A 22,824-nucleotide genomic window follows, 5' to 3' on the forward strand; every position below is an offset into this window, starting at 1 on the left:
TTTTCTGACGCCAGTCTTGACCATCAGGTTACCACTTAGTATTATGGCCATACAGAAAATTCGCTCCTTGGCAATTACCTATTAATTAGCAACTATGAATGAACATGGATACGTGCTGGTCAATAACAAGAAGAACAAACAACTTGGATAACTAGGTCAAGTATGATTGAGGATAAGAATACACATGTCTTCAAATAGACATTAAAACTTGAAGAAAAATGGAAAGACGTTAAGCCCCATACAATTTAGTAACCTTACCATGTACTAAAATTCGAAAGAGACCGTTTACTTAAACTATATTTTGTAAGTCACATAATGTAATGATTGATGGTTAGATTTTTTTTTTTATTTTTTTAAATATAATCTAAAAACATGATTTCTCTAGCATTTCTTTTTTCTGTCTCGTTTCAATTTTATCGAATGACATCTTATGAATGGCACAAATCGATGCTCTACTAAACTCAGCTGGAAGGGGCGACAAGACCCCGAGTGTCACCAACGCTACGACAATGTAAATCTACTGACTAAGAGGGGCAACATGGTCATTAAAAAAAAAGAAAATGGAAAGTACTCAGTACAGCACAGATCTAAGCATGGACAAAGTTGTAATATCACCCAACATTAAAGGGCATTTCAGCAATCCTATCTTTTTATAAAGAGGATGGCAAGGCAACACTCTGAGGACTCAGCCTTCAGAATCTCAGCACAGCAGAGAGCACAAGCAAAAGGAAAAGCAAAAATCCCCTTTCAAATTTCGGCAACCATGGCAATGGCTTTCAAGATGGTATATTTGTCAATTCCTTTCTTTCAATCCAATCGATTCGTGCGTTTGCGAGTAATTTTTATGTTTATGTTTACTTGAATTGATTCGCGCGCTTGCGAGTAATATTTATTTTATTTTTTCATTCGTTTGAGGAGAAAAGGCTACAACTGGGATGTGGGTGACTGATGAATGCAAGAACTCGTTCATGGAGATGAAATGGAAGAAGGTTCACAGATACATTGTTTTCAAGATCGATGAGGAATCGAGGCTGGTGACCGTTGATAAAGTTGGTGGGCCAGGGGAAAACTATGATGATCTGGCAGCCTCCTTGCCCAAAGATGATTGCAGATATGCAGTCTTTGATTTTGATTTTGTCACTGTTGATAACTGCAGGAAGAGCAAACTCTTCTTCATTGCTTGGTCAGTCATTAATCACTTCTTTCTCGTTTCTTTAATTTTCCATTTTTTATTAAGAATTAAGATTAAGATGTTGCTAATTAATCATGCTAATCATCGGAATTTTGTATTAATTGTGGGGACATGTTTGGTTAGTAGGAATATTTGTGACTAGTTTGGAATACCCAATTTTGGTGCACCAGCATTCATCATGGTCAATTGGTACATGGTTTTCTTTTTCAGTGGGTTTTCCACACCTAATTTTGGATCTATAAAATATCCTCTGCTTACTTGTCACATTAGAAAAAATAGCGACATTTAATCTTTAGAGAAAGTCTGAGTTCAAATCTCACGAATGACAATTGTTAATAAAAAATAAAAATAAAACTATACCATGTTTTTTGAAGGGTGGTGATTGTCATGCTCGTTTTCTCGTATGCACTTCTCCCTTTGTTTATGCGTATTGATTGTCATTTGATTCATTCAATCCAAGACGAAAAAGACAAGGGAAGAGTCCATGCGACAAACAAGAGTGCGGGATTCACTTCTCGTTTAATCGCTTCCCTATTTTATATTTACATAAGCCACATTTTGTTTAACAAGTAATAGGCGAATCTGGAGGTGATGTGAACTTTTGGGATTTTTTACAGGTCACCAAGTGAATCAAGGATTAGAGCCAAAATTCTATATGCAACCTCCAAAGCTGGGCTGAGGAGAGTTTTAGATGGCATCAGCTATGAACTTCAGGCGACCGATCCGACCGAGATGGGGATGGATGTGATCAAGGACAGGGCTAAATAATTGTGATTAGAGCAACTTAATCATGTTCTGGAATCCTACTTTAAATTAATAACTCCAGCCACATGGGTTTTTTTAGACCTGTTAAACAGGTCGTGTTTGTTGTTTTCGTGTCACACATGTTATTTTAATGGATCGTGTCATGTCAAATCTGTTATCTTAACGGGTTCTTAACAGGTGATCCTATAACAATCCGACTCATTAACAGGTCGTATCATTTCGTGTCAAGTTAATAGGTCATGTAAGAAATTGTCATGTCTAGGGCAAACAGGTTGTGTTCGTATCGTGTTTGTGTCATAGTTGTTGATAATGGGTGATCTAGTAATGATCCAACTCGTTAACAGATTGACCCAAAATCTGTTATTTTCATGTCGTTTCGTGTTGAATTAACGGGTCGTGCAAGAAATTGCGAGGTCTAGTTTTTTTTCTTCTTTCTTCTTGGTGGAATCTTTATTGTTCACCTTCTCTTAATTATATATTTGGCACTAATGTAAGTTAATCCTCTAATTTGTAATAATAATTGTGTGCTAATTAACGAGGAAAGTTACCCCAACTTTCTCTTCATGTAAAACCCTAACCTTCAAATGAATGAATGTGCCTCTCCGAGTGTGTTGATATATTTGACTTTTGGCAAAAATGACCTTTCGCTTTGAAAGAAGGTGGTGGTATGGTAGGTCAAACTGTCCTTTCGCTTTGTTCTTTTTTTTATTTGTGCATTTATTTTAAGAAGAAAATTGTTGCAAATCGCGTGTCAATTTTCCCTTTTTTAATATTCAAATTAAGTTACTTTCATCAACTAAAAAGACTAATAAAAAGAATAGAGACCCCAAAAAAACCAACTTTAGAAAATATAAAAAGCCCAAAAAGGAGCCAGCTCATAACAAAAGGACTCATAAATTTGGAGAGAAAAACAGCAGCCACCACCAAGTCATATGTGCCTCCATCACAAGGCACCATCAAGAGAATGAACCAACGAAACAATTGGATCAACAAAAAAATGGAGGTGAGTAAGTCCCTCGCGCAATGTGCACTTTCATAATTCTATAAAATATTGCTAGAAGCACTTTAAAAATCACCCAAGACCAAAATGCACTGCCAAAGAGAGACACCCGGTAGGTTGAGTAGCGAAGGTTGATGGTTTAAGACTCAGTGACATGAAACAACAATTGAGTAGGAGAGCGGAGTGAAAGCCCAGAGACAAGCTGATAAAATTGAGACAAAAGCTCAGACAAGGGCACCAAAACAAGGGCTGAGGCTAATAAGAGAAGATAAATAAAGACTATAATGATCGCCGACTCCAACCCTAAGATTAGAAACAAAGAGAGAGATAATCTTAGGTCATAAGATGTGAGTTAGTAGGGGCATTTGTCAATTTTCATTGGTATCATCTAAATTTGAGTTAGTAGGGGCATTGTCAATTTTCATTGTTTTTAATCACTTTTGTAGACAATAGGTTGGCCACAGTATTGACTAATGAGTCGACTCGCACTTTATTGAACTGATGATCAATGGGTAAGTCTAAACCTATTCAAAATGACAACGAGAAAATCTAATGTGCGATCCAATACACTTTCTTGTGTATCAAATACTCGTGGATAAAAGTTGAAAAATGTTAGATTGCTCTTGATGCATAAGGGTTTTTTCTTCTTCTTAATGTACTTTAATGTAAATAATAATAATAATAATAATAATAATAATATTGTAAGACAAAATTATGGTAAAAACAAAGAGAGGTATGTAAGAAATTAAAAAAGAACCGTAAAAATTAGCTCCCTTATAAAAGTATAGTGATTACAAGTAAAGAGCTCAAATTTCATTTTGTCATTAAGGGGAGATGAAGGATAGGCATCTTCCAACTCCTCATATATTATCACCAACTTAAACACTTATTTCAAATAGAAATTTGGGTCCCATGGACGCATTCAAGTAAAACGTTTAATCTCAAACTACGCCTATGCAATTTAGAGTTCCCACTAATATACATCATTTAGACGATCACTTTTCCAACATGGGACGATTGTATTTGATCCACAATTCCTAAAAGGACGAAGCAAAAAGAAGTTGGGCATTGATGATATGATGTCATGTATTGCCATCTTCTTGTTAACTTTATCTTGTGAAACTCTTGTTAGTTGTTACCACCCTCCTTTGTTTGTTGTAATGTCAATAATTTCTTTGGGCGCTGATATATTGATTTACTACATTTTGTATCATATCTTTGGGCTGTTGCAACCACCAGAATCACACCACAATTATTTGAGTGGCATGCCTTGTGCCAACTGCTAACAAGCCAATCATGACCATCATTTTTTTTAATATTTAAGCTACGAAGTTAAACCTTTCAATTATAATTTAATAAATCTATCATTCGGCAAAAAAAAAAAAAAAAAATCATAACCTTTTACATGAAATTAGGATACTAGCTTCCAAATTTTTATGTAATTACTCATTTGGTTTCTTTTTTCCTGTACGTTTTTTTTTCGGAAATTATTGGTTTGGTATGAGGATAATTATGCATTGGGGCCTAGTTCTTTCCAAAAGAAAACTATATTAGATCTTATCAAATAAGGAACTGTGATATTACTATTGTAAGTTACACTAAGAGAACGAAAAAAAATGCCTTCACTCATAAAACAATGAGGTGAAGATGGAGATACTTTCCACCAAGCAATAACACTTGCACTTTGTTATTGAAAGATACTATAACAAATCAGAAAACTAATAAAAATGATTTTAAAATTTTAAATTTTAACTAAAATAGTAACTTTATTTAATAGTTATGACAAAATGCCATATTAATAGTAAATTATTATTAGTACTCCAAAATCTCATTCTACACTCTTCAAAAATGTATTTTTCTTTCTAATTATAAAATTTTTTAAATGTCAAATAAGATTTTTGAAATACTAATAACAATTCCTTATTAATAAGTCTATTAAAATTGATCCGACTGCTAATTTTTTTTCTCTCTTGTTCATTTCCCACCCGGCCCCACCCCTCACTCCTTCTTTTTCTTTCTCTTCTCTTTTCTCTCACCCCTCTCTCTTCTTTTACCCGGCCCCACTTCCTCTCTTTCTTTCGTTCTCCTCTCCCCTCGTCCACTTCTCTTTTCATTCCCCTCTCCCTTCTTATACCTGGACCCACCCCACTTTCTCACTTTATATGTGTGTGTATATATATGTAAATTATTATATTTTACCATCTCATCTTTAAATTATGTAACAATCGCATATCACATTTTTTTCAAGAAATTGTTATTGACATTTCAAAAATCTTATTCTAGACTCTAACATTTCTATATTTGGAAAGAAAAATACACTTGTGAGTAGTGTAGAATGAGATTTTTGAAGTGCCAATAACACTTTACTTTTTTTAAACAATATAATACTATATATTAACTTATGAATTCATTGCAATGTCAGACATTCGTCATTTTTTTTGTTAATTTTTATGTCAAATGTTGACGTAGGAGGTGCATGACCCACTCATTCGCCCAACTGGAACTCCAAATTGACTTTATTAAAAACGTAGATCCTCCTATTGATTGACACGTGGAATTGAGAACAAATTGAAAGAAAAAAAAATTGAAAAACTGCTCAACAAAAACTGGGCTAAACATTGTGGTCATGGTGCAACGGAGCCAAGATTTTTTTCTTGGGAGGGCTAGTTGAAAATAGTACTATAAAAACATATGTTTATTTTTTTGCTTATATAAAATATATAATAATTAATATAAAAGAACAACAATATAATATAAACTATTCTCAAAATCATAACCTTAACCGATAAATTCAAGGACCATATATATAATTAACCTACTAATTAAATCAAGAATAAGTAAATAAAGAGATTAAGAACGTACCAAAGGTGACATTCATTGAAAAATTGCAACGGAAAGTCAGGAATTGCGGAAATAGGGATTTAATTGTGTATTTAAAGAACTTATTAATCTTTTCTTAAGTAAGAAGCACGGAGGCTAAATTACATAGGGTAAATGATCTTTTTCTTTGAAGAATAGAATAAATAGGGATTGGAGATATAACTAATTTATAATTTTTAGCATAAAACTAATATTTACTACTTCTCCTCTACTAAATATACATTAAATAATAATATGTATTGAAATTGACTAGGCTATAAGCATGAGTTTACAAAAGAATAGATCTATTCACAAACTCATTTTTACTTCCAACACAGCCTTATTAATATTTTTTTAGTGATCATTTTCAATTCATTCGATCCGAACAATTGACAATTAAGAGAAATGTGTAAGAATTAAAAATGAGTGCGTAGATAATATTACCTTTACATAAAACCTCTCTGGGCTACAACCCACCTTAACCTTGTGGGTGGCTACGCCATTAAATTATGGTGCTGCTGTGGTTTGTGTTCACAGTGCCAAAACCACCCACCAATCATAAACTATCTCAAATAGCAGAATGAAGCAACAAAGACAAAAATCCTTAAACATGCATAATGAAGCAACAAAAACAAAAATCCTTACTTTCCTTATCTTAATCCATCAAACAAAGCAAAAATAACACCAATTTCACAGCTTTACTAAAAAATCAGAAACCCCAACAAGCTAAAATCCCTAATTTTTCAAATTTATACACTATTGATCGCGACTGCGACGACTGCAACGATGAGGGTGACGGTGTGTGCAAGATGACTGCAGGTTATTAATCTCGCCAGAAAACAATGAGCACTTCAGGCACGACTGAGGGAGACAGAATAATCGAGGAAGACAATGCCTCGAAATGGCGTCATTGTTATCTTCAGTCGACAAATCAACACTACTGGTGGTGGGACCAGCGACATCGAAAGACGTGTGGGCTTGCGAGCTCCAGTCGATTCGGAACGGCGGGATGGAGGTTGTGATCGGATTCGGAGAATAAGGGGTTGAGAGATCTCCCTGGTGGGAGAAAGAGGGTTTTTTTTCATTAATTTTTTTAGAAAAAAATCTTAATTTATTAATATTTAATTAAATTTTTAATCCACTCACATGTCACATTAGCATTTAATAGGAAATTTGACAGAGATTTGATATTGCAATGAATTAGTAAGTATATGTATAACACTGCAATGTTTTAAAGACAAGATACGAGATTGTTATGCAATCCAAAGTTAAGGTGGTAAAACATAATTTACCCTATTTATGTAAATATATCTTATAAGATTAGAACTTGTTTTGTCAAATTTTAAAAGATTAGATTGAAATTATTATCAAGTGTAATTGTCTAAAAAAAGCACGTTTTTTTTTAAAGTATAATGTTATAAATTATTTGTATAGAAGTAGTGTTACACTCTCTTACAATAGTGTCACTATCTAGAAGCGGTGACCACTATTTATAGAAGTAGAGATATCGTTTTTAGAAATAGTGTCACTGTTTCTAGGAATGATGACATCGTTTATAGAAATTGTGGCACCGGTTTTAGAAATAGTGTCATTGTTTTTAAGAATGGTGTCATGGTTTCTAGAAATAGTACAACTGTTCCTAAAAATAGTGTCACCGATTTTAGAAATAATGTTAATGTCTTTAAAAATAGTGTCCCCATTTCTGAAAAAACTAAAAAAGTTGACTAATATAATAAGAAAATGACTTAAATTTTCATTAGTTTTCACACAAATATATTATTTTTAAGAAACAAAATTTCTATTAATGAAATCCTATCAAAAGTATTTTTATTAAATTTTTATTAATAATAGCAAAAAAAAGGAAGGGAGGAATGAGTGACATGTGTCATGAGAGAAAGAAAAGAGATAATAGTGATAAGTGAAAGAGTAGAGAAAGATGATGGTGATAGGTGAAAGAGTAGAGAGATATTGGTGAGAGTTAAAGAGGAAAGACACGTGTCAGCTTTTTTTTAGATTTCTTTTATTATATTAAACTTTCGTCATTTTTATTAAAATTCAAGTCGTTTTCATCAAATAATGTTATTAGGTAATGTTTTGTTATTAAAAAGTTTGAAGAAACTGTTTTCATTAAAGCTCCTATAATAAATTTAGTTTATTATTACTATTCTTTTGTCATTCCATTAGAGCCTTATCATTTAATCTGTGAATAATTAGCAACGTAAATGTGATTGCCCTTTCTACTAGACGGATTGGAACTTGCTTTACAAGTCAGAAATGCAATGATAAATAAAATTTATCTAGGGAATTGTTATCAACACTTCAAAAATCTTATTATGCACTCCGTATTTTCTATAATTAAAATAAAATAAAATAAACTTGTAAGGAGTGTAGATAAAATTTTTGGAGTGCTAAAAACAGTTACTAACACACCCTAACCCGAATCAGGACATGCTGGCCATCACGTGAGGGTGACGTAGCCATGTGTATAGTGCATAAGCAATAATGATAATAGAGAATACGAATAAATGAAAACCAACTCATAAGAGTACTAGTTAAGACAAGTGCTAGAATATGTGTGAATATAAAATCAGAGCGTAAGTAGCCTAAGTTCAGTTCAGAAAATAAGTACTAATTAAACGACACCCAAAGATGCCTTACATTTGTGATAGTATGTCAGAACCTCCAATCAATCCTTGTGAGCCACCAACGAACAAGCTTATCTAAAACCTGGAGGGATGCAAAATAGAAAGTGTGAGTGGGCAAAAACAAAGTTTTTCAAAACCATTTCATTTATCAAATGCTCTAACCTCTCGCCGTAAAACATGTATAAATTTTCCAGAAATGGAATATAAATATATATATATATATATATATATATATATATATTTCAAATCATGCTTCACATATCCATATTCATAAGTATGCCATGCCAAATATATAACAGAATGAGTAACTCAGGTAAAAATAAGTTCATGGAAAACATCATATTAGCCGGAATTCCTGTAGAGGTCTGTACAGTTGAATTCATAGTTCATTAGACAATATAGCTGGAGTCACAGCAAGTGACCTATACGGCAGTACACTGCACACGAGTCAGAACCACTGTAAAGGTCTGTACGACAAGACTGAGTGTAATATAGTTATGCTCAATGCTATACTCTCATGATAGTTGTGCGATAAATCACTAGTCACCTACGAGTCGGACCACCTATAATGGTCTGTACAACAAGACTGTGTACCTAAATTGGATCCAATGTGAGCATATGGTGCGGGATGTGACATTATATACAGGCCTATGTCATATCTCTGGCTAAATCACAATCACCCGGGGTGCAGGTTTATGAGCTCTCAATCACGTCTCACATTATCAATATCTTATATAACAAAACATAATTCACCTGACACTTACCTGAGCGTCCACATCACCAATTCATATTATGCATCATATACTAATTCATATGTTGAATATAAATTTATATGCATGACATTTCAAAGCATACTTTCATTTAAACACATTTTCTGGGAAAATATCAAGTATATAAATATATACTGAAAACCAAAAGCCCACTCACTGGTATGTCGAAGGGTCGTAGCCCCCGAGTCACCCTTAACTGCGCTTGTCTTCGGGATAGGTCTCACTTATATGCGAAATAACTGAATAAACGTTATTTAAAGTACATAGACAAAACTAGTTAATAACTTCTCATATATTGCTCAAATGGGATGTTTGAATATACTAACGTGATCTACACAACCTCACAAACATCCCCATATTTTTGTCTATGTACTTTAAATAACGTTTATCCAAATAGAAGTTATGAACCAAAACAAATATAAGTTTACAATCCAAATAGAAGTTAAAGTTTCAAACCAAATGAAAATTGGAACTAAACTTCAAAAAGTAAAATCCATTGCAATTCTTCAATTTTGAGATGTTGAAGCTTTTAGAGGAGGCATTGAACTTGTAGGAGATTAAGCTTGTGTCAAGCCTACATTACAAACAAAGAAAACATATTAGTAGCAAGAAGAATTAAAGTTGAAAATCATTTAATACCAAATTTACTACAAAAAATTAAGCATATCTTACTTGTTTCCACTTCTTCCATTTCCTTGTAAAATTGAAGCATACCTTCTGTTGGTTCCTTGTAGAAGTTTACTTCATCCGTCCTAAACTAATCACTAGTACACACTAGTGCCTCTACCATTTTAGGAGTTAAGGATGTCCTAAAAGGGTCCACAACACTCCTCCCCAGGCTAAATGCATTTTAGGAATTGAAAACTCTTTTGTGTTTGATTTCCACCAACTTAAGAGATTAAAGCCAACAATAATAGTACTAATATAAGGAGTGGTGAAGTACTTATCAAATTCATTGGATATCTCCAAAAGACGTGCTCACTCCTTTCTTGTATAAGCTCATTCATCATTTCAATTTTGTTCTCATTACCCCCACAAGCTTGAATTATGAACTCCTATTTAGTTCTACATCTTCCAATAGAGCAACAATGGTAGTAGAAGCACCCCTCCTATACTCATCATACAAATCAAGCAAACATTTTTTAATCTCTTATACTCATTATACAAATCAAGCAAGTAATGGAATATTATAAATATGTGTTAATATAATTATATATTATATAATTTATAAATTATATATTATATTATGTCTTCGGTATGATATGGTAATACCCTGGTAATGGTATCCATTACCAATACTGTACCATGAAAATTTGCACAAAAAATTTGGCCCAAAATTGGTGTATGGCACGGCAATTTGACAAAAAAAAAAAAAAATCCACCCCTAAGAATGAGCATAGCCCAATAGTCATATGCCCTACCCAATGAACAATAACAAACAAAGCTTACTTTACAATAAAACAAAAAATCCCCAAGCAAAAACATTAAATCAAAGTCCAAGTTAAAACCCAAACCCGAATTGCATACCGAGAAATGTATGCAGTGTCAAAGCGTTTTGAGTTAGCTCAAGTTGTACGGGTAGATGGAAATTAGATGTTTGCAAATTTAATTTAAGAAATTGCCCAATAATCATCTTTGTCGCATCTCTTCAATACAGATATAGTAACTGTCATATATCAATCTCCTCTCATGCTTGAACACCGCGAGATCAAGAGTTTCATTTCCTTCCATTGTACCCAAGAAAAAATCCATATTGGTTATCAAAGCTGTCGTCATCGACGCAACTATTTCACCGGCATTGTTCGTCAGCCGCCAAAAACAAAACCCTAACACAATGAACTCAAAAACAAAATTGAATTTCAACAGACAACCCAAGATTGAATTCCCATATGATATGTCACTTGTCCTTGTGTCTTCCATGCCTGTTCTACAGATTGTAGCGGTTGAAATTGGAATCCCAAACCTAGCTAAACGACCCACATCCTCAAATGAAACGGCACAGCCCAATTTTGAATTTGGGCCTCTCCTTTTCAGTACAATCAAAATAATTGGCGCCAATTACTCGGATTCTCGTCGTACCGTGTCCGTCCAACCTCAGACAAACACTTTCCAGCTAATAACAAAAAAGTGACACGAAGTCAGACACTGTACTCGCGGACCCACTCGTATGGGGACAAGACTGAAATGATAAAGTGTTGATCAAGAGTCCGCCACGCGCTGCTTCCCATGCGGCGTGTCTAGTCGCCGGACTGTGGCCCAATCAATGACGATCTCAGTTCCAAGACTCGACATACACCGTTGGATGAAGGGGAAGGTAACAGGGTCGGTGAAAGAGCGATGCTGCAGTGCAGATGGTCAAGTCCACGCGCATGCTGTGGATGTGATCAGGACCGTTTGATTGATTAAAAGAAGAATAAAATTAAAAGGGAAAAAGTTGGTAGATCATTGACTTGCTGTGGTGTGCAATCCAAAATGAGTTGGAGAAACTAAGCATCAAAATTAGTCATCGACATACGTCATTGAAAGGGACATAATATGGGAAAAAAGTTAAATGAAAAAAAATGAAACTACAAGTTGAATAACCGAAATTGGCTTAAATTTTTTTCAATAATCATAGATTTAAAGGAAAACTAATGAAAAAAGCTTGAAAACTTTGAGTTTTAACGATAAAGACAAAATAAAGGGTAAAGTGAATAGTATCAGGATTGACTTTTTAGTGTAAAAATATGGTTTTTTGTTAAAGTGAACAGTATCAAGAATTTTTTGTTAAAGTTCCCTAGATTTAATGATTTCAATATATATCTAGTCTCGTTATGAAATAGCATTTTCAAGAAAATAGCATTTTCAACAATCATCAATTTTCTTTCAACAACTATATATATTTTCTTGAACAATCACGTTGGATTCTAAGAAGTTTGATGGACAGATGGTAGGAATTGTTCTTATAAGGTCATGTCAGTTCGAATCAGCCAAAAAACATTGAATTTCTTCATCATCAAACAGCCACAAGAATATCACATTTAATTACGTCTTAAAATTTTACAACATTGTCCAATTTTCTTCCTATTTCTTAGATTCCAATTAGAGCAGGGCTTTGCAAAAAGTCAAATTTTTATTTCATTATTTAAATAACTTCTTGAATGTGAAAACCAACGAATGAACGAGAAGCAAAATTTGATTATTGTTCTCCAATTATCATGTATGGATCATACGAAATAGACGAGCCCCTACTCAATCATGTTTTTTCTTTTAAAAAAAAAGGGACAACTTAATAAAAAGGGGCATTAAGATATATGTCCAAAAATTTGACGTACTATTGATTTTAGTCCAATTTTTTGAAGTTTATGATTTAGGTCCACTTAGCTCATTTTTAAACCAATTTTACCCTTTGTTTTCAAATTTTGAATATTTAAACATGTGCAATCTATTAAATATTAAAAAAAAAAGCCGTTTCCATTCTTTACCTTTCAATAAAATAAAATATTTTTCTCATAGATTAAGTTGCAAAAATATACAACCTAACTAAAAGGTACTAATACATAAATGTATATATACCTATAAGCAAGGCATAAATATTTAATTATTAAATATTTAAATAATTTCTTGAATGTGAAAACCAATCAATGAACGAGGAGCAAAATTCGATTTTTTGTTCCATTCATCAAAAGATATTTTTTCATTAACGTGTTTGTGTTTTTAGGGTTTTGTTCTACAATGGAGAGTAAGAGTAGCTATAAGGGCTCGAATCGGCATTTCATATTACAGTTACAAGTTGTTTACTTTTACATTTTTAAGTGGAGTGTATTCAAAAAACACATGTGGTGTTAATAAAAAAATCAATAATAATTTTTCTTTTTGTTGAAAAGGGAAATAATAATTAAAATTTGATATGGAATATTCTACATGAGTAGGTGTATCTCTCAATTATCATGTATGGATCATACAAAATAGACGAGCCCCTACTCAATCATGTTTTTTCTTTCCAAAATAAAAAAAAGGACAACTTGTGGCAAGTCACGGTTATCCATCATATCCGGACCCGAGAGGCTATGGAGAATTTCACATTGCCCGTGGCTAAAGTCAAGTAAAATCACCAGTTTGGAGCATCAAACCTAGAACGTGCCACATATTTATTTTATGGAAAGCTTTAGTCCACGCTCTTACTGTTGAGTCACTTACTATCGTTCCTACTCAATCATTTGCATGATACTAGAAAAACAAGTGTACCACCAAAAAAACAAAAAATTAAATAAGAGTTGGGTTAACATACAAATTCAGTGATATATATTCAAGTTTTAATTAAGGGAGACTTTGGATGCAGTTCCTAACTATGAATAATCTTTGACTGAAACCTTATTGGTTTTCAATTTTTGATCAAAGTCCCAAAAATTAATGTGATCATTTATTTTTATGTACGTTAATATATTTTTTAAATTAAAAATTAAAAATTATAGTTGTTTATATTAATGAGATTTTAAATAAAAATGACACACCCCGACCCGGAATGTCCACTAGGACTCCGAATCGAGTTGTGCTGGTCGACACCTGGAAGGTGACGAAGCCATGAAGTGTGATGATGTGGAAAAATATGAATAAATTTAAACCTAAGAGTGTCTAAATACCAGAGTGCGCTAGTGAGCAGGAAAGAACCTACTTGACACGTGACGTTAGAGCATAAGTAAGTACAGTAGAGTGGATTAAGAATTGTATCCTCGAAAGAATCTCCAATACTAAGAATCGCCACGAATCTTCGACAATAAGAAAGCTTAGCTAATAAAACCTGGAGGGTGAAAACAAAACATGGGTGAGTGGCCCTAGAAATAATTTTTTTAATAGAAACCATATAAAACATTATAACCCCTCGCTGCAACACCTGTATAGTTTCCAGAAAAATCATACTACGTATCAATGTGAAATAAAAAATATATCAACTGTAAATCCATAATTATACTACAACACAACATCTCATCAGTAATATCAATAATCATGTGATTAATAACCCATACTAGCACGCAAGTCGGAGTCACCTATGGTGACCTGTACGACTGCACCCATATCTCATCAATGAACGCTAGCATATAAGTCGGAGTCACCTCTTGTGACCTGTACGACTCATCACATATGCTAGCTCATCACATATTTCATCATATATGCTAGCTTATCACATATTTCATCACATATGCTAACTCATCACATATTTCATCACTTATGCTAGCTTATCACATATCTCATCACATATTTCATCATATGTGCTAGCTCATCACATATTTCATCACATATGCTAGCTCATCAGTCGGAGTCACCTCTAGTGACATGTACAACTTATCCATAGCTCAATAAGTATACATGCACATAAGTCAGAACCACCTAAAGTGGTTTGTACGACAGGATTGGGTGTAAATAAATATGCTCAAGTGCTACGATCATGTGAAGACTGTGCGAATAATCGCGGGTCACCTATGAGTTAGAACCACCTATAATGGTCTGTACGACAGGATTGTGCACCTACCTTGGATCCAAGGTGAGCGTAAGGTGCGGGAGGTGAACATCACGTGAAGGACTGTGCCCTGGCCACGGGCGGGAGCACTAATATTGGGGTGCAGGTTTATGAGCTCTCAATGTATCTCAACATAACATGTACAACTCATGGGCAACCCGTACGATAGTGCCAGAGTTGCTTAAAACATGCATGTAGTCATGCCATAACTCCATCATTTTGACTAATACCATAAACTTGAACTTACCTGGGTGTCCTGCATTCACCCTTGCACTTCAAGCGTTCACAATAATTATGTGCAGGTAATATACATATAGATAAATCATGATGCAATCTGATACTCAAACATGTCATAGCATTATCAATTATATACATATACATACATATATATATATATATATATATATATATATATATATATATATAATATGGCATAAAATGCATAAGCTGTAACGCCCTACTCTCGAACTATCTATTTTCGGAAATAATTATCGGTGATAAGCCCAACTAGACACTAGTTTAATTAACTATCACTAATTATGTTTCCTTACTTCAAATTCTTGATTCTTCACACATTGATTTATGACTAACATTCAACCACTAATTCATAAGGTTAAATCTCACATTTTCCACCAATGTCCCTCACATTATTCAATTCCCTAAACAAGGCTATTGTCTCAATTATTTAGTCTCATTTATTGTATGGCTGCATCTAACGTCTTGTTAAACTGCCTACGTACCCTAAACAGGGATCAAGCCATTCGTAGTTCACAATAGTATTTCAAAGCATTCACAGTAATCATAAGCAATAATCAATTTATAAACATTTATGGAATTGTCAATCATATATATATATATATATATATATATACGATAGAAAGGAAAAGACCCACTCACCTGAGGTCCGTGCTATGACTCCCTAGCACGCATATCAAGACATTCGGAACCATCGTCGCCTATGACCAATTATCAAATCACATCTCAGAGTTCTGACCGATAAAATACATAATTTACATAAAATGCATCCCTACGTAATTCAATTCGGAAGATCTGCATCACGGATTCTTGATCTGTTGCTTCCAAAGATCCACATTATACCTCTAGAACAACATCCTAAAGTCCCATTACGATCTAACGGTCGAATCTCCGCCAATTGCCAAAACTAAGTGGCGGTTAACCTTTTATTTCATGAACTTACAAATCCAATTTGGGAAGATCCATATATCGGATTCCCGATCCGTAAGTTCCTATGGTCCTTAAATATTATGTACTATAACGTATTAAAGTTTGGTGACAATCCAACGATCAGATCGTCGATTCATATAATGACCTATTAACGTAACGTAGAGAATTTAGATTCTAACAATCAACTTACGTCATACAATTACTAAAACTGAACTCAAAGCATCTAATTAGCCTAAGAATAACATTGATAGCCCCTTGGCCACGCGCTGCTGCAGGTGGCGGTCGACCACCTCGACTCGCCGGAAAATCCAACTATTTCAAAAATTATCAAATTTTACAGGAATGAAGATCTCAATGAGTAGAGTAAACTTTATTCCTGTGGTCAAGTTCAATTTGGCCTGGAAGAGCCCCAATTTTGCTAAAACCTGTCGGAAACCCTAGTTTTAGGTGTCCTCAATTTGGCTCCATAACAACTCTGACGCCCCCAAACTTGTTTGGGCTTTGTTCCTGAGCTTCAGGGGAGTATTTTGGTGGTGGTAATTCGATGAAATCATTTAAGAATTTGGTGAATCTCGGCTAAGAACCGTCGCACCCACTGGTGCGATTTTTCCTAAAATTATCACAAAATTCCTTTAAATTTTGGATGGAAAAGGAAGATGGAAGGTTATGGAGTAGGTTGCAGGTAGTGGGAAGGTTTGAATCGCCGAAAAAATGGCCGAATTTGGCCATGTGCTTGTCGGGTTGAGCGGGTCAAGGGGGAAACCCGGTTTCTCCCTCCTTCTCACCTTCCCTCCTTTCCCTTGTTTCTCTTCTCTCTGGTTGGTCAGTCTCTCTCTTCCTCTCCTTTGATTGGGCAGCAACCCTTCTCTTCTGCTTTCTTTCCCGCCCCTCCTTCTTCTTTCTCTTATTCTTCAACTTTTTAAAATCACTCAATGATAAACAAAATATAATCATTATAAAAATGTATAAAATATATAAATAGTGACTAAACAAAAGTACTTCTCGGGTTTATAGTTTCGTAACGTCGAGTACTTCAAGAAAACACTAAGGATTAATTCATACACCTCGCTATACGTTGGTCAATGGAAGTCAAGATCCTTGCCTCTAAAGGCATTTTCGTAAAATCAGACTTTTAAAATTTATAAAAATGTAAAATTTGGGACGGGATGTCACAAAAAAACCATAATTTGTGGGATTAAAAATATTAAAATATACATATACTATTGTATGTGTGTGTGTGTGTAAACATGGGTACATTCATCAAAATTAACCAAAAAATTATTGTATCAAAACATGGGTACATTCTTCAAAATCACAAAAAAAAAAAAATATTAGGCTTAATAACATTAGTAAATTTCTTAGAACTTAACATGGATACATTCTCAAATCAAAGAAAAAAGAATGTACCCATATAAGTTTAAAAATGGATTAGAGAAAAATTGAATAGATTTTATATAAAAAAAGGGTACATTTTACATAAAACAAATTTGTATATTTAAGAATGAGTACATTTTTGGATTAAAATTTTGAAAAAATTACATGAATGTGTAACATCCCTCATCGCCTAGGGGAGTGGATCCTGTAAGTCTTATATGTATATTCTCATCTCTACCTAGCACGAGGCCTTTTGGGAGCTCACTGGCTTCGGATTTCATTGGAACTCCGAAGTTAAGTGAGTTCGCGCGAGAGCATTCCTAGGATGAGTGATCCATTGGGAAGTTCTCGTGTGAGTTACCAGAAATAAAACCGTGAGGGAGTGGTATGGGCCCAAAACGGACAATATCGTGCTACGGCGGAGTTGACCCAGGGATGTGACAAATGGGTACATATAATTAGCATGGGTACATTTAACAAAATAAAAAATGGGTACAAATACAAATAAAACTTTAAAAATTTTGGGCACAAAAAGAAATTAATATATGGGTACAAATTAAAATTGAAAAGAAAATTGGTACAAATTAAAATATGGTTGCAAATTAAAAATGGGTACAAACTAAAAATAAAAATATATGATAAAATTTTTTGCCATAAATATAAATATACTAATTGTAACATTTTTAACATTAAATGTCTATATTTAGAAAAAAAAAATTTATTATTAAAATAATTAAAGATGTTATTAATACGAAAGACCTTGATCAAAATTGAAAATGAATCATGTTTTAATCAATGGAATAACAAAATGAATAACAAAAGGAATGATGATAACCTAATTTATCCTTTAATTAATTAAGAAATAAATATATTTTAATTAAAGCAACTGAGTTTCGTTTTTTAAATGCGTCTGAGTGTGTCTCACACATAAACAATGTGCTAGGACTTGTGCAGGCCACAGACAATATCATGATCAGGATCCCATCAATTTAGGGGATCCTCACTTTAAGAGCATCTCCATGATGTGAAAAATAAGTATCAAATGTGAATTTGATGACAATATTTTTCTCCTCTCCGATCTTAATATTTTTCTATAAAATTATTATTAATATTTCAAAAATTTTATTTTGTATTTTGAACTTTTTATATCTAAAAAAAAAAGTACTGAATAAAATGAAAATTTAAAAATATTAAAATCAATTCTTGTTTTCTGTTATAATAATATTTATAAGACTTGCTTTAAAAAAAAACAATTAATTGAAATAATTTTTGATAATTTATAATTGGCCAACTAAAGGAACTCACACATGAAAACAATTAGAAAATTAATTGAAGCACATTTTCTCATATGTCAAAATTGACAACAAAATGTCAAACTACATAAGACTAGTGTGGATGCAAATTTCTTCCTCTTTGATCTTGGACAAAATTGAACCTACAAAACAATTAACACCTTTGGTTAAGGCCAAAAGTCTCACATGCCCACGATGAATGGGGGGGGCTTTGGCCGAAAAACCTCCGATGCCAAAGTTAGAATATAGAGAGAAGTGTTTAGAGAGTTTTTGGAGTTTTGCAAGAGTGTGGAACTACGTTTTTAGAGAAAATGGGGTTCAATATATAGAGCATGGCCGGCCCCCCTTTTGAGAAAAGGTGACCGGCCATTTGGGGTATTTTTGTGTGAAATGGGTGATTTAATTGGTAATTAATGGATTAATTAGGAATAAATCCATTAATTAGCCAATTAACTCAATTTATATGGAATGTTTTGAAGGTTATGAAATAATTACCCTTTGGAAAATATAGGATGAGGATGAATGAAATAACTTTGAATTTGTTACCTATTTTGGACATTTTTGACTTGATTGAGGGATGATTGTCCACTGCTGGCGTGTAGGAATCCCGATGTGCCTCGAGGGTAATTTTGTCCTTTTTACCCAAAAATCCACGTGTCGCCTCTTGATTATTTTTGGCTCCACAAATGCCCTCGCACCTGTTGGGCTGCTCGTAGGAAAGGGCAATAGGTGTAGAGATCTTCTTGCTTGAGGAAACATAAGATTGTTTCCTATTTTAATGTTGATTCTCTCTTTAATTGGAAATTAGATCCTTCTAGGAAAGGGAAATAAATTTCTCTCAAAACCTATTTAAGTCCACCTTAAGTGGGTTATTAAATTAACTTTGGAGAGCAATTTATTCTACCCTACAAGAGAGAGCTTCGAGGATATTTGTTCCCCCTCCTCTATCAATCTTCTACATCTTGCCTGTGCAAAGGACCATCTTTCGTTGTTTTCTTCGTCTTCTCTGCGGCGCACCAAAGTAAGAAAAATATAATTTTCCTTGTATTTTACTAGGATAGTGTTGTCGCGGGGTAGCCATCGGGGTGGTGCAGCACGTTGGCTGGCAAGGGCTAGGAGTCGGCTCGGCATGGGCCAAAAAGATGTTGTGGCTGGGACCACTGCTTGGGCCGCTTGGCTTGGCTAGTGTCAAAGGCAGCTTGCGGGGCTGGGGCCGCGGATTGAGGCATTGGGGGACAGTGCTAGGTGAGTCACATGGTTCTTGTCCTTTGGGCTCTTGGTCCTGATAAGGGCTAGGCCGGTGATTGAGAGAAATGAAAAGGTCGCGGGCCTCATGGGCTGCTAGAATGCTGGGCATGTAAGCCTCATGCCTGCTGGTCCGAGAGAAAAAATGAGGGAAAAACCAGTATGAGTTGAGCTCCCCTGTTGCGTATCGTGAATGGCGTTGACTGCTTAGTTTTCTTCGCCGGGAGAAATGTGGGCTGCTCCCGAGAGAGAAGGTAAAGAGGATTGAGGTGGATGCATTGGCTAGTCTGAATGCTGTCGTGGAGCCTATTATAAATGAAGGTGGAAATAAGAGATCTTCCCCGCTTGCTCAAAAGATGCCGATTGAGAAAATTGAAGACTTGCTCCGTTGCTTGTGAGGGTCTGCCTGTTGCGGAGAGTCTTGTGATTGACATGACTTCTTCCAGTGGGAAGAAAAATGAGGCTGCTAGATTTGAGCATGTGGCACCTGCCATGTCGAGAATGACATGTACGATTATTGATAGTATTACTCAGTGTAGAGGTCTTGTCATGCCCCTAGTGCCGAAGTCTGTGCCATGACGTCCGTTAGGAGCAAAGTCCGGTTCTCCTTTATAAATGCTTGCTATTATGAAAAATGATAGGGTGGACTCTACTGCTAAAGTGGTGCTAAGGCCCACTCTCTCTGCTGTTGAGACTGATTCGCCTACTGGGGAGGAAGAGACTGCTCGTGTTGACAGTTGTGAGAAATCCATTAAGCCTAATTCTAGAGAGGCTACTGAGATCTGTGTGCTCTTAAAACTAGATCTGCTTGAAGACATGGACGCTTGTGCCAAGTTTATTGATAGCGTTTAGAAAGGTTTGTTTGCCCAAGTTCCTTTGTGAAGCATACGACCCAATATAGAATGACTACTCCGCTTGCTATGATGTAGATATAGCAAGGTTGCCAATGAGGTGGTGAAGACTATGGAAGCTGAAGCTTATTCCTCAACCGAGGAAATCAAGAGGTTGGATTATGAGCTCGTTGCTTTGAAGAGGTCTAATATTTTTGCCCCCAATTCTCTGCAGCTTGAGACCGCTTGCCAAGATATTGTTGACTTGAAGACTAAGCTTGACGCGATCCAAGTTAAGTATGAAAGTGCAGAGAAGGAGATTGGATGTTACATACCTCATATTCAAGATCTTGAGTTTGCAGTTGATGAGCTTCGTTTCGCTGTTTATGCAAAGGATGAATAGTTAATTGCTTCTTATAATCAAGTGATCCACTTCAAAAGAATCGTAGATAGGCTTGAAGCCCAAACGTTGGAACTTCAAGGTGTACTGAAGATCAACGAAAGTTTAAAGAAGGAAGTGGATGAGTTGCAGCGCGTCCGTGTTGGTCTGTTCGAGGAGGATGAACAGCTGAAGTGTCAGAAGGATGGGCTCGAGGTTTTGAGACCTTCTCTATTTCTCCGGAAGACTTACTTGCTTTTACTTTTGAGGCTTCCATTGGTGAAGTAGTTAGAAAAGTTGGTGCCCAAGCTGGGACAGTCAGGGGTGAAGCGATGGATGATACCATTGCTAAGAGCGTCGTGGCTAGTGAAGGTGTGGCGACTGAGTAGTCGTGGGATGTCGAAGCTACTGAAATGTAGAATTCTAGATAACCTTTATGATTTTCTTTATTTTTCCTTAGAGCTCTTATTTTGCTTGAACTTCTTCGGCCTTTGCTAGTAGTTTATAAACATGTGTCATTTGTTTTTCTTCATCTTCACTTCTTTTGTTTATGCACTAACCTTTGGACTTTATAGACCAGTGGCAGATGTGTTACTTTTCTATAACCAGATAGGCTCGCATAGTCTATGCAGTCGTAGGTGTTGGTGCAGAATTTTGCAAAGTTGTTAGCCATAGGGTTGGCAGTTGGATGCCTTACTTACAGAAGTAGACAAGTTCGCGTAACCACTAGGCTGTTAACCTTGACTTTCTCCAATTTCGTAGGTTGCGTAGCAAGTATCACAACATTTTAAGACTTGGTGTAGGTTGTTCTGCGCTTGGCAGAGGTAAAGCTTATCGACTACGTAGCATGTCGGCAATGGATAAAGTTTCGTATATACACATTAACTTGTTTAACCTTTCGCAAGAATGTGCAGTTGTATAAGTCTAGCGTGGTTTTACTGCTCGAAAGGCAAGCCGTAGGCAGTCTTCCGGAAATCGTAGGCTACCTTAGTGCACTCGGTAGTAGCTTTAGGGTTTCAGGGTAGCTGTCTGTAAGGCGTGCTGCGTAATGTGCCCCCTCTGTCTCTACGGCCCAGTTCCCCACGGATTAGGCCAAGAGACCTAAAATCCTTCAGTTAGCTAAGCTTTGAAAAAGACCATTGTGGCTACTTCTAGGAATCCCGGTGCAAGCCATCGTGCATCTAGTTATACTAGGGTAGCCAGGCTCATCCACGTTTGGATATTCAGAGTGTAGAGTTTATCTTCCCGTCTTGAAGAGCTGACCCATGTGGGTGTTGGGGAATTGGTTTACTCTCTCGCACTGGAGAGTAATTAATTTACCCTCTCGAACTGGAGAGCATGGTTAGTCCCTCGGAGGGCGCAATTCCTGCTATAAGTCCCTAAGAAGAGGCGGTTTTCTTTTGAAATGCAGGAGTGATCAGTTGTTGTAAGCATGCAGCCGAGCCAAGTTGTGATCACTTCTGAATTCCTCATTGAAAAATGAGTGAAACAAACGAGAACTTAGCTATAAGGTAGAAACTGCATAACAATTGGATAGTCCTCGGCTTGTGAGGTGGTGCCCGTCGAGTTACTTGAGTCTTCGGGCTTTGATGTAGCTGGAGGTCACACATGGTACTTCCTCAGATTGTAGGCGCTATACTGCTTTTCGATCTTTTATCGTTTCATGGTGGAGAATATGTAATTACTCTTGCCGCCTACTCTGTTGATTTTGTACGAACCTTCCCAGATGGGATCCATCTTTTTGGAGCCTTCTTTATGGGCAGTGATGAAGGCTTTTCTTAGGACTAGATC

At 35.4% G+C, this 22,824-nt stretch overlaps 1 protein-coding gene across 1 annotated transcript; it reads left to right on the forward strand.

Annotated features, from left to right (window-relative positions):
- Positions 1 to 632: 632 nt before the first annotated feature.
- On the forward strand, positions 633 to 2,107 carry LOC103436260 (actin-depolymerizing factor 5-like). Its single transcript, XM_008374682.4, has 3 exons — positions 633 to 784; positions 924 to 1,183; positions 1,810 to 2,107. Exons 1-3 carry the CDS (start codon positions 662 to 664, stop codon positions 1,958 to 1,960), a joined length of 534 nt encoding a protein of 177 aa, XP_008372904.3. The 5' UTR covers positions 633 to 661; the 3' UTR covers positions 1,961 to 2,107.
- The last annotated feature ends 20,717 nt before the right edge of the window (positions 2,108 to 22,824 follow it).

This window comes from Malus domestica, chromosome 05, assembly GCF_042453785.1.
Source record: "Malus domestica chromosome 05, GDT2T_hap1".
Classification (NCBI taxonomy): domain Eukaryota; kingdom Viridiplantae; phylum Streptophyta; class Magnoliopsida; order Rosales; family Rosaceae; genus Malus; species Malus domestica.

What these genes read in the sequence shown, in the direction of transcription:
- LOC103436260 (XM_008374682.4), top strand. Translation starts at nt 662, where the DNA reads ATGGCAAGGCAACACTCTGAGGACTCAGCCTTCAGAATCTCAGCACAG. An exon ending in TGGCAATGGCTTTCAAGATG is followed by an intron (nt 785 to 923) that starts GTATATTTGTCA and finishes TGAGGAGAAAAG; the next exon opens with GCTACAACTGGGATGTGGGT. An exon ending in AAACTCTTCTTCATTGCTTG is followed by an intron (nt 1,184 to 1,809) that starts GTCAGTCATTAA and finishes GATTTTTTACAG; the next exon opens with GTCACCAAGTGAATCAAGGA.